This window comes from Bactrocera tryoni, chromosome 1, assembly GCF_016617805.1.
Source record: "Bactrocera tryoni isolate S06 chromosome 1, CSIRO_BtryS06_freeze2, whole genome shotgun sequence".
Classification (NCBI taxonomy): Eukaryota; Metazoa; Arthropoda; class Insecta; order Diptera; family Tephritidae; genus Bactrocera; species Bactrocera tryoni.
Window position 1 is genome coordinate 26,108,721 of NC_052499.1, and position 16,143 is coordinate 26,124,863.

The window sequence follows — 16,143 nt, forward strand, 5'->3', positions numbered from 1 at the left end:
CTAGATATTAGTTAAGGTTTTAACCAAAAAAACGATTTTTTTCATTTTAGATGATCCTGTAAGAAGTTATACTGCCAACGCGAGAGCATCCTTTTTCCGAGCGGTCACCGGAAATGGCGACGCAATGGCCGATTTTAAGATATTAATACTGTATGTATCATCTGTTGAGCCACGATTCAAAAGCGGTCAATCTGGGTTTGCAGTTTCTTTGAGGCCTCAGTAGAATTTCTACTCGATGACAGCAGTGCAGTGTCATCTGCATAGGTTGCGGTAATTATGGAGTCAGAGTTAATCACTGGCTGATCAGTCGAGAAAAGAATAATGAATACATGCGCTAGAACTCTACTTTGAGTTACACTAAGGGGTATTAGTCTCATGTCCGGCTCAGCATCACGGTACCTGAGGTTGAACATCTAATTATGGTAGAAGGCATGTGTAGTTTTGCCTTTAAGTGAGATTCAAGAGCTGCCATTTTATTCAGAAAAAAACTATGATTTGGTGTGGTTTGTGGACCGGTGGAATCATCGGTCCATATTTCCATAAAAATGATGTCGGTGAGAACGTATCCATCAATGGCGACCGTTATCGGGCTTATATGAAGGCTAAGATGAAAGCTCGTGATTTCAGCATTTCAACAAAACGGCGCCACTTCCTACACATCGCAACAATCAATTGATTTATTGAGAGAAAACTTAGGTGAACAGATAATTTCACCTTTTGGGCCGATTAATTGCCCACCAGAATCGTGTGATATGACACCGTTAGACTTTTTGGGTGGGGATATGTGAAGTCTAAAGCCTACGCGGACAATCCTACGTCCCTTCTGTACGCCCTAGAGCAAAGCATCGCGCTTGTCATTCGCCAGTTACAAGTCGAAATGCTCGAACGAGTCATCGAAAATTGGACTCAACGGATGGATCATCTGAGATGTAGCCGCGGCCAACATTTGAAACAGATAATCTTCAAGAAAGAAATGTCAAAGAATGTTCTTTCGAATGACAATAAACTTGAAGCTTCTGTGTATATTTTTTCCCTCAAAAAGTAGAAAACATCGAAATGGATTACACTTTACTCTGTGGCATTGCTCACTTAACGATCATGTTGAAAACGGAAGCATAAAATAGTGAACTCATAGCATATTATAGTCAGGTATTTTGTTGGCTGTTGGTTCCAATGTCGTCCATTGAGGAATCAAAAAGTATAATAAGAGTTTCGTTTCTAACAGTGAGCGGTTTTAGAAATTCAAGGAAACCTTTGTGATAAGTAATCAGAAGGAGTCAGCTTTCTATTTCGCTATCAGTAATTCGGCTTTGTCAAGACTTTACCTCAATTGACTTTGGTTAAAGTGAATAAATACAAAGGGGCCTTTATTATAAGCTCTCGCTATTTTCAATTAAAGGAATTAAGATTTTTGTAATTAAAGCCCTCAAACTTTGTGCATACCGCTGGTGACTAGCACGTTCCAATTTTTACTAGATTTTATAACTTATAACGAGTCTGATGATGAAGTAACTTAATGCTATTTCTAGTGAAGAGAGACACCATTTGACTAATTTTAGACGAACAGTTATGCCGTCATGGGTAGCCTCTGCGACGCAGTAATCCAAGATTTCAGGAAGTTGAAGGAGTGGAGAATTGCGGTCTGTGCTTGGTTGGGCTCTTTCATATGCCTAGTTTATGTCAGCTTTAGAGCTGTGGAAATCCCCACATTATTGGAAGTAAAAAGCTGAGATCTTATCCAATACCGAGAATACTGAAAGTCTACTATCTATAGCAACGAAGGAATTTCATTTGAATTTCTAAAGAATAGGTCAAAACACATAGACCATCATTTACTGCTTAACACAACCACAAGAATGAAAAGATATGAACAAAAAAAACATAAAAAGATGTCTTGAACAATTAAAAGAACAAGTTTATGGAAAGTAGATCTCCTTGTATACTCGACAAGAATGAGGAAAGTGTATTCCTTTTGTCAAAAAACAAACACCTGAACGCCTACAAGTGTCAAAGATTCTATAAAGATTTGGTAAAAGATCAGCATAAAATTATTACTTTCGTTTTCTGCTCTTGAACACCGCAAATTCCTTATTGTCAGCCGTTCCGAAATTTATGCAAATCAGCTGTTGGCCTTAAAGATTGTTGATGCCGAACGCGATTTGTGTGAAAGTTTTGGTGCTTGTAATTTCGTTTGTGGCCACAAGTGAAAGTTTTCGCGATTAGCTATGCAAGCAAGCACGTGATTATGCGATAAAGTTTGCGCGGAAACCCGCGAGGGTAAGCTAAGAAGTTACGATAGTGCACAAAGGGATGATTATGGTCGATTGTATATGCAATTTTCCTAAAGGGAGTTCATGCTACAGACTGAAAAAATTCTTCAAACAGTAAGACTTTAAAAGCTTTAATGCCAATTTATTGTCAGCGATATTGAGAAATTGCGCGTCAAAGTTAACTATCAGTTTGTCGGCATTGAGGTCTGAAGATTTTTATAATAATTTTAAAGTTCAACCAAAGGCATTTGAAATCGATTTATTGCCTTTGAGAGAACAAATACAATGTATTTTTGATATAGTCGTTGCAATTTCTTGTGGGAAAAAATTTCAAAATTTTCCACATGCAATTCCGCCTAAAAAAATTTGCTACAGTAAATCAGAGTTGGTGAGCCATTTCATGCTGTGCTGTCCCCTCCATTACCTGCTGGCGGAAATTGAGATGAAATCCCAATTTTAATATAAACGTGCAACTTTAATAATTAAGCTGTAAGATGGAAAGAACAATGCACATAAAATTCGTATACGAATGGGGTTTCGCACGAAATTTAAATTAAAAAGCCTTAATGTTTTTTGCCCACAACATAACCCTTCTCATATGTTCATTAATTTGAATACACGCATTCCTTTCCGCCCCTAAACAGAAGCATCAGGTGAGCAAAGTTATCATACCCCAAGTGTCATGTTGCAAACCAATATAAATTGCCGCACATGCGTCACAATACATCCCGACACCCAACGTAATCACTCTTAATCCCAATAACCGCTGCCATGGCCACCATACTTCCCTTCTCTCCCTCCTCCTAACACTAGCATAAGCCATGTTTATGTTTAGTGTCTGTTTTGGCTTTCCTTTCGGCAGTGCATCCGTTGGTCGCTGCTCAATTGAGCGTAATAACTGTGACATGACAATGGGACAAACCAAATCACATGACAATGAGCAACATAGCGGTCATTCAATCAATTAGTCACACAAGCGGCCCACACAATTACATACGCCTGGATTTTCAATTGTTTGGCGAGAGTTGTGGCTTTTGGGGGTGCCAAGGGAACGGTAACGTGTGTAAATAGAAAAGACAAATGCGTGGCAAGACAAACAGTACAACATACACATGCACAAAGGCAAGTTGATTTTCATGGCAATTATATAGTATGGAGAATAGTATATGCTTATGGAAATAATTAAGTTTGTGTAGATATGTTGTTTGTAAGAACTCTGAACGTTATATACCATATACTTTTACTCAATCCGTTGCTATTTTCTCTAAAATCTACTGTTTCTTGCCTCAATTAAGGTAAAACTCTTTCAAAGAATTTAATTGAAAAAAGTCGCTTGAGGTAGATTTTATGCTTTAAAAGAATGAATGTAAACAAATTTACACACGGGTCAAAAGTTATCGGTATTATTGTTTTCTTGGCTTACCCTAATATACTTACATACAGCTGTGTTCATTGAAATAGCAGTGCAAGAGGTGCGAAAATATATAACGGTGTTTTTGCATACTCCTGTCTGTTAGTTGATCGCTTGCGCATTGGTTTTGAAAAATAGAAAAATATAAAAACCCTGTTGGATTTGATGTATTTGATGTTTTTTTTTCATATTTTTTTCGAAATCCAGTTTTTAATTTTTCTCAACGAAAAGTGCCGAGAAAAATTTTAAGTTTTTGAATAGTGAGTTCGATTAAGTTTATTATTGTAAGTTAAATGACAATAGACCATAACAATGAAAAAATTTAAATTTTAGTGGTTAAAGTACCTCACTGCTCCAAGAAGGATAGGCTTTTGATTGTTGAGCTTAAAAAAGAGGGGAAAACATACAAAAAATACAAAATCGTTTAAAATATTCTACCAAGATGGTATACAATGCCATAAATTATGAATTGAAGCCCGAAAAACGTGGTGCCCTACGCAAAACTATAAATTTAGAGGACCGACGCATAATGCGCTTCTGCAAAAACAACCCCTTTGCATCATCTAGGGAAATAAAAGCGGAGCGGAAATTGGGGATCAGCAAAGAAACTATTCGACGACGACTGGTGAATGAAAATTTGAAAGCGCGAAGCCCACGAAAGGTGCCTTTACTTAGTCAAATACATATTAAAGCCCGGTTGGAGATTGTTGGAGATTGCCAAATACCATTTGAACTAGCCAATATCAAAACGGGGCAATAAACTTTGGACAGATGAGTCCAAAATGGTCTTGTTTTGTGGAGCAGGCTGTAGACAGTACGTCCGTCGACCCCCAAACACGGAGTATATTCCAAATTATACGGTCAAGACAATAAATCACGGTAGCTTTAAAATTTTGATAAGGACCTAATTTTCTTATTGCGGTGTGGTCTCAATACATATGATTGTTGGAATCATGAATCAAAATGTGTACGTGGAGATATTAAGGAACGTTATGCTGCCATATCCCAGTTGGAATATGCCCTTAAAATGAACACTCCAGCAGGATACCGATCCAAAACACACCCGAAAATTGGTGAAAAATCGGCTAAATCAAGAAAAAAAATTTGATGCCATGAACAGCTCAATCCCCGGATCTCAACCTCACAGAAAACTTATGGGGAGACGTCAAGAGCTTTATTTCAAAGCAATCCCCATCTTCCAAATCGCAGTTTTGGCAGGTTGTACGAGAGGCATGGGCGTAGATTCCCTTAAGGGTTGCCAGGACTTGCTCGACTCCACGCCACGTAGGTGCAAAGCTGTAATAGTCAATAAAGGTATTGTGTATCCTAGTATTAAGACAATAACAAAATGTTATTTAGTATAAATGAGTTAATTAATGAGTCATGTTGATTTTTTTAATATTTTTTGTTAACACTGCCATTTCACTGCACAAATTAGCGATTTTATTTTATTATTCATTCATAGGTACTTAAAAAATATAGAAAAAAGTAACACAAAAGAGTTTCTAAATAATGTAAAAATAAATAATTTATCACTTCTAAAACATTTTTTATCTAATATTGGTCTTTATAATAGAATTTGTCAATCTAAAACATACAGGTCATCTGCACTGCTATTTCAATGAACACAGCTGTATATAGCTATGCGCCAGCAAACAACCATTCAGCAAAAAGTTCATCTGCTAACTTTAATGGCGCAGTGACAAAATGTGTCTGGCAAATTGTTGCTATGCGCCTGTATGTACATATGTATAAGCTTCATTTAATACGTACCCTTATACACAGAGGTATTTGCTTTGATATACCATGAAATATTTATGTGTGCGTACATATTTTTTCAACCCACTGTGCAATGCTTTGCTAAGTAATTTACCAGACAGCCAAATGCAAATATTTACCAACGCGTAAATAACAAAATAAAAACATACGCATAAAGCAATAAAGGGAGTAGAAAAAAGCATGGAGGAGTAAAATAATAGGACTAAAGTAAATCGCATACTGCAAATGACAACAATATGTGGGAACACAAATTTTCCATCACAACATAAACATGGACGAAAACACAAGATTTATGTATCTACATATTTATATACATAAGTATATAGTCAGAAGTCGACATAGTATGTGTTTACTATACTAAATATTGTACATTTTTTTTTAGGTTATGGTGTCGGTGGTTCTTAAAAAAAACACGTTTTAGAAAAATGTGTAGTCACAGACCAAAATACCCTTGGTAAATAGCATTGTAAAAAATTTTCGAAAATAGTTATTATCGTACATAAGTTAAGCCGCGCAGAGGTCATTCGATAAACCCATTTCGTCAGCTTGAATGTAATTGAATAAAAAGCAATTGCTCCAAAGTTAGCCGCACATACAGCAAATATAGCACACAAGAGTATTCTTTCAAATACAATATAAAGAAGTTCGAGCGGTAACGAATTCTTCAGTAGAATAACACGCCAAAACCATCTTACCATATTTTAAAAAAGTTCGTTTTCTTTCACCATTGATGCATTTAAAAAAAAAAAAAGTTCCTTTTCCAGATAAGCAAAAGTTCAGCATTTATGGTAGCTGTAGAAGAGAAAAAGTTTGGGCAAAACTTAGGCTGAGGTCGTTTGGTGACTTGTTGCGCCCTCTGAAATTTAAATGTTAGTCTTTATTGAGATTAATATGGGTCGTTACAAGTAGAAGTCTCTGTTGGAACAAAAATTAAACTTTTACTGAATGATTTGGATCTCGGTTGGAATTCAAGCTTCCAACGAGGTAATAAAACAAATCATACTGCTCAAATTATTGAGGTTTCGCTTCTAGAGAGAGAGCTCAACATCTCTCGCGAGACCGTTCGAATGATTTTGGTAGATATTTTGGGTTTGAAACCCATTCTTGCTCAACTTGTCCGATAAAATTGAATTTTTTTCGAAAAGAGTGCCGTAAACAGGTCTCTTTGGACAAGCTTGATCGTGCGAATTCCTATTTATTCAAGGAGTATATTACAAGTTTAATAGTCGATAAGATATGGGTTTATAAGCTTGAAATTCAAACAAGTCAACAATCTTCAGAAAGGAGAAAAACGAGCTGAAACCAAAAAAAAAACTCGCCAAAACCGTTCAAAAATCAAAGTGATGCTCATTGTTTTTTCAATATTCGTGGTTTGGTTCATCAGGATTTTTTCAGGAGGGACAGACGGTCAATAAGGAGTTCTATTTGGCAGTATTGAGGCGATTGCGTGAGAATATCCTTTGAAAACGGTCAGAATTGAGGAAGAACAATTCATTAATTTTACACGATGATAATGATAATGACATGACGCTAAGGTGATATTCTGTATTTGGTGGAATCAGAAGTGTGTGATGCATTATGGGCTAGAATTTTACAAAAGCGAATGAAAGCCCACACATTTTGTCGATACCAAGTTCCAATTGAAGAACTTATAACGAGTCTGATGATGAAGTAGCTTGATGGTATTTCTAGTGAAGAGAGAACTGTTTCGTTAGTTTTGGACTCACAGTTAGTGTGCTTCGTACTAATGTTGCTGCTCTGCTGTTGGAGTGAATACTCACCTCCCTGCAAAAGTCTGCACTTCATAGCAGTACAGCGACTTGTCCCCATCCCATATTCGGTATGTTAGCAGCCTAAATCCGTCATGAGTAGCCTCTGCAACGCAGTGATCTTAATTTTCAGGAATGCAGTTGAAGGAGTAGATAATTGCGGCCTGTGCTTGGTTGGACCCCTTCATGTAGCTAGTTTCTTTCAAAATTGATTACATTGATTACGGGTGTTATGAGTGAAATGGCATTAAGTTCTATTGTTTGTTCAGCGCAGATGCTGATATGAGCCGCTCTGTGGACACGGTCAAGCTTCTTAGCGAGTTTAGCGTTTTAGCACCAACTATGTATACCATTAAAGTAAATTCTAATCGTATAATTTTAAGAAAATCTTCCACGGAGTTCTAATATTGCAAATATTTGCAACACTTTCCAAATTCTGCCCGAAGAAAGAAACTTTGTTTGTTTTTAGGTCGTATTAATTCTTATGGGCGTAGCTCAATTGTGAGTTTGGAAGTCCCCACATTATCATTAGTTAAAAGCTGTAATCTTATCCGTGGATAATATTGAAAGTCTACTATCTATCGAAAGAACTTCATTTGAAATTCGAACTAACAGGTCAAACAGATAGACCTTCACTTACTGTTTGACATAACCACAAAAGAGACAGGATCTGAACAAAAAAAAATATGTCATGAAGAAATAAAAGACCAGGTTTATGGAAACTCCTTGCAAACTGGACGAGAATGAGGAAAGGATCTTCTGTTTTGCTAAATAAAAAACCCCGGAATGGCTGCATGTGTTGAAGAAAAAATGAGACTGTTCTCCTGTATTGTAATGTCTATAAAAATTGAATCAAAACATTATTTTTCATCATTCATCATTATTAAATTTAAACGAGCAATTTTTGAGAAAGGTCCGGATTTTGCGACTAGACGCGAGGCAATAATTTTCCATAATGACAACGCTCGGCCATATGTTCTAAGACCGGTTAAACATACCTATTTAGAAAACAGCGGCTGGGAAGTTTTGGCGCACCCACTTTACAGCACAAACCTTTCCACTTCTGAATAGCATGTATATCCGTTGGTTCACATCCAAACAGATTATAAAAATTGGCTTCATTCATTCTTGGTCGCCAAGTTGGCTCAGTTCCTTTGGTATGGAATCCACAAATTGCCAGCAAGATGGAAAAATCTTATAGCTTCAGATAAAAAATACCTTGAGTTGTACAAGTCTTTCTTATATGCATATATGTACCTATAAAAGAGCAGCATTATCGAAACGCGTTTGAAGAAACGCAAAGCCAAAAAAGAAGAATGGAAAAGTTACTAAGGATTGTACATATATTTATCTGTTTTGTAGCTACAACTTTATGGCGCTAAAATGTGCCACCCAACTTTATTTGCATAATCAATTCACCTCCACAGAGGCTGAAAATAACGCTATATTTCATTATTGCAACGCCAGACTTGCCACCTCAGTGACACATTTAATATTTTTTCAGTCCGGCAATAGAAGACAGTCCAAGTATATAGGTATGTATGCATTTTTTCAATAAAATAGTACACAAATGCAATTTTATTAGCATAAGGAACTCGCATGAGCAAATACAAGTATACCTATACAACAACTAGACAAATACTAATACTGCATCAAATAGGTGTCGTATGAATATCAGCTGTGTATGTCAGTAAGTTCACTTAGCAAGCCTTGACGTGGCTTTTGCTTTTAATTTTCACCTCTGTTGTCATGTGCGGTGTCAACTGGTCCCTGAGAGTGAAATATTGTCGGTGTGGAGCACACGTTAGTCACCGACACCGCGTGTGTTTAGGTGCGACCAACAGACATTGTGCTGTGGCAGCTTTGTTTTATGTCCGTGGCAAATTTTAAAGTTAAAATTATAGAAGTTGCTTTAATGAAGGCCAACCAAAAGCAGGTAACTCTACTCTGAATAGGGTTGCCCTAATGGAAGAACATTTACGAAACTTTGTTGAAAATTTCTCAAACATTTGATATGAACTTAAAAGAAAACGAAAAATATGTATCTGTGTATCTGTGTATCCGAAAAAACTGAGTGCGAATGGCTACCAGCTTGTCTCTAATTGACGAAATGAGATTCAATTGACAGGCATTCCACTGGAGTGTGAAATTAATATTTCCAACGGTATGTGCTATATGTTAGTGGTTCGATATATATGTAATTGCCTCTTTAACATTGCTTGAAATTTCATTAAATTAAATTTGACTTTCCATTTGTGATATGCCGTTGCTGATAACTGACAAAAGCTGGTCGCCTGAAAGCTTTAAGCCACTTGCGAATGTTTTTTTAAAGTGGTTTCAGAAAAAAAATATTGTGCTTGATAAATAGTGATATATCATATATATACATATGTACGCATAGGTATTTATGTATTTGTGTGTTTTTTGTACTCAGCTTAATTTATGTGTAATGAAAATATAAATATTGACAAACCTACCATAATATAAACCTATGAATACAGTTAGGAATGTAGGTATATCATTCATAACTGTATCCATGTTTGAAAGCATTTTTTTTCTGCGTGGCACGTAATTGTATTTGCAGTCATAGCAACAAAAATTATACAAACCTTTATTCTTATTTGTGTCTCTTAGCCGTACACCCTGCAGGAAACTCCTTGGCACCACTTTTGTGTACTAACGTGTGATCCAAGTAAGGGTACTTTTTTTAATAGCCTTTTTTTTGTCAGATCACGCGTGAATCGAGTCAAGCTGTAAGTTTATTTATGTTCAGAATTGTTAGGCATTCCATTATGGAAAAATTTTCACTTGAATAACGTTTACAAATCGTTCCACTTTATTACGAAAATTCACTTTCTGTAAAGAATGTGATTCGCGCGCTTCGCTCAACTTTTAATCAACATAATCGGCCTACTGAGCGTACTATTCGCAAAACCATCACACATTTTGAGACCTTGCATGCATAATTGGATAACATTCGACCGAATAGACTACGTTGAGTACGCATTGAAGAAAATATAGCAGCCGTAGCTGAGAGTGTACACGAAGACCGTGTAGAGTCGATTCGACGCTCTTCGCAACAACTCGGACTGTGAGTGGAACGGCTTGGCATATTTTACATCGAGATCATGAATTGAAAGCGTACAAAATATAGCTAGTGCAAGCACTGAAACTGCTCGACCCTCCCAAGCAACAGTTTCCTAGTTTGTTCAGCGATGATGCTCACAGAACAAGCTGAAGATACAAAAGCTGCCATCTCATCCAGAAAAATCAACGGTTTGTTGCGGTTTGTGAGCCGGTCGAATTACCGAAACATATTTCTTCAAAAATGATGGCAGTGAGAACGTATATCTGATACCTGAAATTGAAGCTCGTCATAATGTTGTGATTTTTAACAAGACGGTGCCACTAGAGAACACTTCCTTGAGCAAATAATTTGTTCCTAATTATTTGGGTCGGTCGATTGGCCACCAGGGACGTGTTTGTTTCGCATTAGGCTTTGATGAAAAACATCATGCGTGCCATTCGTTTTTCCAGTTACCAGTCGAAATGTTTGAACGAGTCATCGAAAACTGGACTCAACGGACCATCTGAGACAAAGCCGCGACCAACATTTGAGAGAGATAATTTTCAAACAATAAATGCTAAAAAATGTTGTTTCGAATGATAATAAACATTCCCCATTAAATCTGAAGTTCGTATGTTTTTTCATTAAAAAGTTGGGAACCTTTGAAATGGGTCACGCTTTATCTTGGAGAGTTTTGAGTTTTTTAAATTATATGAAAATACTTTGGTTTTTATTATCTTCAATAGATTTCAACAAGAAAATAGATCGTTTTTGAATTTGCGAAGGAGGAAGGAGGAGAGTATAAATCTGATACAATTTCTAGAAATGTTGATTGTTATACCATTAAATCTCCAGATGCAATATATTCATATAAGAACATAATCATTCTCTGATTTTAGAAAAATATCTTAAACGCAGAGCATATTGTTTTCGGGTCAAAGTGAGTCAGTACACTCACCCAGTACAAAAATTTCCTACTGGGTACTCAAGCGCATACATAAATTTATAAAACCACATGATACAATCGCGACAACAGTTGAGGTAAAAATATACGCAGTAAAGCTGAAAATACCAATCAAGCCAAAATAATTCCGGCGAATTCGCGAAATGTCATAAAAAGTCAAAGCGAAGCCCGTAAAATGCATACAGTTTTTGATTTCTTCATGCGAATTCGATAACATTGAAATGGTTTTACGTTTCGCAGAAGCGAAGGTGCAGAGTGGGAAAAGAAGGCAACAAAAAATTACAATGCTGGGATAAGCTTTGAAATAAAACGCGGGTTGGGCTTAAAGAATGCGAAATTAAATTGACATGTTATAGGCATTGCAGGGCGTAAGCTCATAAAGGAGTTTAAGTAATTCGCTTAACTCGCCGAATATGTACAACAAAAAATTTTATAATTTCGTTTAAGAGAAAAATTGTCGAAGTTGTGCAGAGGGAGGCGATTACAGCTAAGGGTGAAATATCATAATCATATCAACATATTTGTAATAAGCTGCGTAAGGCATTTTGTCAATATAACAATATGAAGGTGTTGTTTTAGCTTAAAATATTTTTGATATCACAAAGATCCAGCTTGCGTATTTCAAAGTAAATTTCAATTTTAATATATAATCTAACCGAAGCAATAAGCTCAATTGTATTACGTCAGAAAATGTCCTTATAAGTAGGGAGGCAGTAGATGTGGTGGCTGCATGTACTATATTGGGTTCCACAGCCTCTAAAGGACTGTCAACCGGTTGTTGGCCTAGTGACAGGTCACAACTTACTGGCATCACATGCGTAGCGGATGGGAATTGGTAGCGATAACACATGCAGCAAATACAGGAGAGTAGTTATGAGCAAGGCTCTAGAACATCACCTATGCTTCCGTCCGGTTTTATCTAGAACTGCTTTTAGATATCTAAGCGCTTCGTGGTTCAATGGACTAGAAAGAATATTAAAAGCAGATATCCAGTCGCTCTTAAAGTTCAGTTTAATCTAACCTAACCTATGTAATATTTGTAGAAAACTAAAAAACTCGACTCTGTTTCCTTCAAGCGGATAATTTATTGATTTCTTTTTAACTATGTTTTCAAAATATAATATACGCCTTGGAACCTGGGCTCCCCATATAACGTTTATGACGGTAATAACAAAAAACTTCCGGAATCTTTTGCTGAATGCCGATGAGCAATCACCAAATCACCATAAAAAATTTTAAAACTTAACTTCAAGTGAAATCAAATTCAGGCTCTGCGGTACCTCACCCTTCAACTCAAATCATAGTACAATGGAGAGATTTATTTTTCAGTCAGTATGGCTAAACCGGAAGATCGACAATTATTTAGATACAACAAGGGAGGTATATTTAACTCATTAGCTTAACATTCTCGCAACCTTTCTATCAGCGTTTTAGAAATATAAATATTAGAGATATAGAACAATTCCAAGATTGGCATTATTTCATATTTTTCGCTATTCTGAAAGTGCAGATCCCTTCTTAGAAAACATCACACCTTTTTGAAGTTATTATTCATCAAAGATATTCTATCTAGTTTAGCCGCTATATAGAACTAGTATTATCGAACCGTTGAATCATTCTATAAGGAAGGTCTCAAACATTCTTTACAAATATAATTCAAGGAAATTAATGTAAAATAAACCCCTGTTCATATTTTTTTTATAGAAACTCTGAGGGCTTAGTTCATGTTTATACCAACTAAGTAAAAAACCCAATTTTGTTTTTTCTTTTATTACATTCAAAATTCTTGTGTGCAAAATATTTTATTAATTTTTTTATATCCAAAATAATGCTCTTTCAGCTGTACTTTTTCCTATATTGTGACTTCATCTTATCTTTATATTCATCGGCTATTATGACTCTCATTTATTATCTCCAATAATTATGGTGTTCTCATTGTTCACCCTCCTCCTCCTCTTCTCCCGCCATGTCGATGTCTGCGGCAGCAGGTTGATCCGCCGCACCCATAGGCTCTGCGCCCTCAGCGCCTTCTTCGCCTTCATCCTCTTCCTCCACCTCTTCTTTCTGAATCTCTTGCGAATCGCATCCCTTTATCTCTGGCTCTGGTTCGTCGGGTTCGCAACCACTCTTTGCGATTGGACGCTCTTCAATAGTCTCTTTGTAGTACAAGTCCATATCGGGTCGGAACCAAATACTCTTCACCCAATCCAGATCGAAATCATACTTCGGACAGACGCAATAACGTAATGCACGATGGCATTTCGGACACTTCGCACCGGCACGTCCGGCATGTATAAACTTCTTCTTCTTCTTCTGGCAGCAATACGGACAGCGATGCGGCTCCTTTTTGGGTGCCTCGCGTGGTGGCTGCTTGCCGTAGATGAGATGACCACGCTTCTTAGCACAGAAACAGCAGTTGCAATCTTCACCTTCCGGTTGGTTGCGGCGCGTCAACATGCGATCGTAGAATTTCTTGTAGGCCACTTTAATTTTCGCCTCAAAGCCGCGTTGCTCCTCACACGACAAGCCATCGTAGCGTGCATAGCTTTCGGCAGTCTTTCGCGCGGCATGCACATACACACATTCCTCTGAGAAAGATGGTCGCCCTTCTTTCAGACGCAACTCATCATTCGGCTGGTAGTAGAAAGCTTTGAAGCCCCGCTTGACAATCGTATAAGCGAGATGTGCCTCGACACGATTCATCAAACACCGCTTGCCCAGCTCATGGAACAGATCTTCTTTGCGCAGACGCTTCTTCGGCGTTGTGTCCATACAGTAGCACACCTGATCGTAATGCAGAAAGGCGTAGGTGACGACGTCGACGGTGGATTTCGCCTTGCATTCGTGTATGCCGCAGATAATCATGATCTGCGCTAGCGTATTGGACAAGTCCAAGACATTCTCGAGAAAGATTGAGGAAGCGTTGACTTCGCCCAAGCATTTGCACTGCTCCTCCTGATTAATGATGCCGAGGTAAGCGTGGCGCTGGCACTCCCTGTGCGTACAGGTGCTGCGGCACCGGAAATCGGGCATGGCGTGATGGGCCTGCATCTTGTTGTGGCAGCTAGACGGTTTTATGGATTTTGTAATTAGAAATGATCACTTTTAATTTGCAGATTTTTTGTTGCACTTTTTTAATTTTTAATTTTATTTATTTTAATTTTTTTTTGCTTTACATTACGCGACTATCTTTCAGCATAAAAAACGCAAAACTAAAATTTAGAAGACATTTGCATTATTTAGAAGAATAAGGAAAAATTCAGCTTTTTTATGCTTCAATTGCAAAATGAAATGTTGGAATTTGAAAAATTCTGACACATTTTTCTTCAAATTATTTCCCAATATTTTTGAGTTGCCAAACAAATAAAAATTTATTTAATATACAAAACATTATATTGTAACACTTTAAGGAGCTAAAACTGAATTATTCTCACAATTTTCGAAAAATGTGATGTTCAAGCAGATTGACAAAGAAGTAACTTTGCAGGTTTAATACCCATAAACCCACAAAATTGTGTTAGAAACTGGGTGTTTAAGACCAAAAACAAATAATTATAACAGGTCAATTGAAAAGACTTCGGCCTGACACATAGATGGCGCGACTAGAACTAAGTCGATTTTAGTTAGCCTTAACTAAAGTTGAACAAAAAATTGGCTTGATAAGAGTCTTCGGACACTGCCAAGGGAAAATTAACCATCCAGGATTGGTATGCTAAGTTTAGATGTAGTGAAATGAGCACCGAAGATGGTAAAAGCAGTTGACGCTGTTACCGACGAAAACATCAAAAAGGTCCATGAACTAAATTCGGATGACCGTAAAGTGAAGTTGTTTGGGATTCACAAATATTTGGGTATGAGAGCGGTCTGCGCAAAGTGGGTGTCGCGCGAGCTCATTTTTGATGATTTGGAGAAATGTTTCAAGATGATCAAGCGTAATAAACCAAGACAATGGATGAAAAATGGCAATATCATTTCACACCAAAGCGTGGAAAAAGAAAACTGTCTGCTTACAACGTTATGGCGTTTGTATTTCGGAATATTTTTTATTGACCACCTTGAAAAAGAAAGGACCATCAACAATGACTATTGCCTACTACATAGCGTTGTTTGACCGTTTGAAGAACAGAATCGCCGAAAAAGAAAGTGTCGTTTCACCAAGGCAAAGCACTGAGTTACAAGTCAGTGAAAACGGTGACAAAAATCCATAAATTGGGCTTCGAATTGCTCCCGCAGCCAACGTATTCTAAAAATCTGGTCCAAAGCGTCCATTTCCTCATCACAAATCTTAAAAGAATGCTCGCTGGGAAAAAAATTTCGTCGAATGAGGAGATGATCGACGAAAATGTAGGCTACTGAAGCAAAGGAGTAATCGCACTACAAAAATAGTATCAAAACGTTGAAGGGTCGCTATAATCAGTGTATGACCATTGAAGGGAATTATATTGAATAAAAAACACGAATTTTGGCAGAAAATGTGTTTGGCTATTGTAGATCAGGGACTTGATCTGTTATTACAAGTTCGCATATTCATGAGATTTTAACTAACTGCAGAACTTATATCGCAAAATATTATTTGATCAACTCATTGTAAAAACCATATCTTTGTTCGATCTGGCGAGCTTCGATAAATAACGATTACTTTATATGGGACACATAATTTGTGACATGAAAATCCTTAGGTGTTTCTAATGCAGTTTAATACCATGAAGGCAAATATGAATACAGAATTTTTCTGTCACCCACAGATATTCTGTAACCCGCAGCTTTCGATTCTACAATACTACTGTGATCAAATTGAAAGGTGAGTTAATTTATACTTCACGTATTTTTCGAATCGGTAAGGTTTTTTTCTGTTAGTTGGCCGTACTGCTAGTGATATCTAT

At 37.1% G+C, this 16,143-nt stretch overlaps 2 protein-coding genes across 2 annotated transcripts in view; both read right to left on the reverse strand.

The window, feature by feature from the left end:
• The window catches only part of LOC120781020 (IDLSRF-like peptide), a 162,958-nt gene that overhangs the window by 88,036 nt on the left and 58,779 nt on the right, over positions 1-16,143 (reverse strand). The window lies entirely within an intron of this gene.
• Positions 13,055-14,513, reverse strand: LOC120781004. Its single transcript, XM_040113210.1, has one exon. It carries the CDS (start codon positions 14,309-14,311, stop codon positions 13,193-13,195), a length of 1,119 nt encoding a protein of 372 aa, XP_039969144.1. The 5' UTR covers positions 14,312-14,513; the 3' UTR covers positions 13,055-13,192.

What these genes read in the sequence shown, in the direction of transcription:
- LOC120781004 (XM_040113210.1), bottom strand. Translation starts at nt 14,311, where the DNA reads ATGCAGGCCCATCACGCCATGCCCGATTTCCGGTGCCGCAGCACCTGT.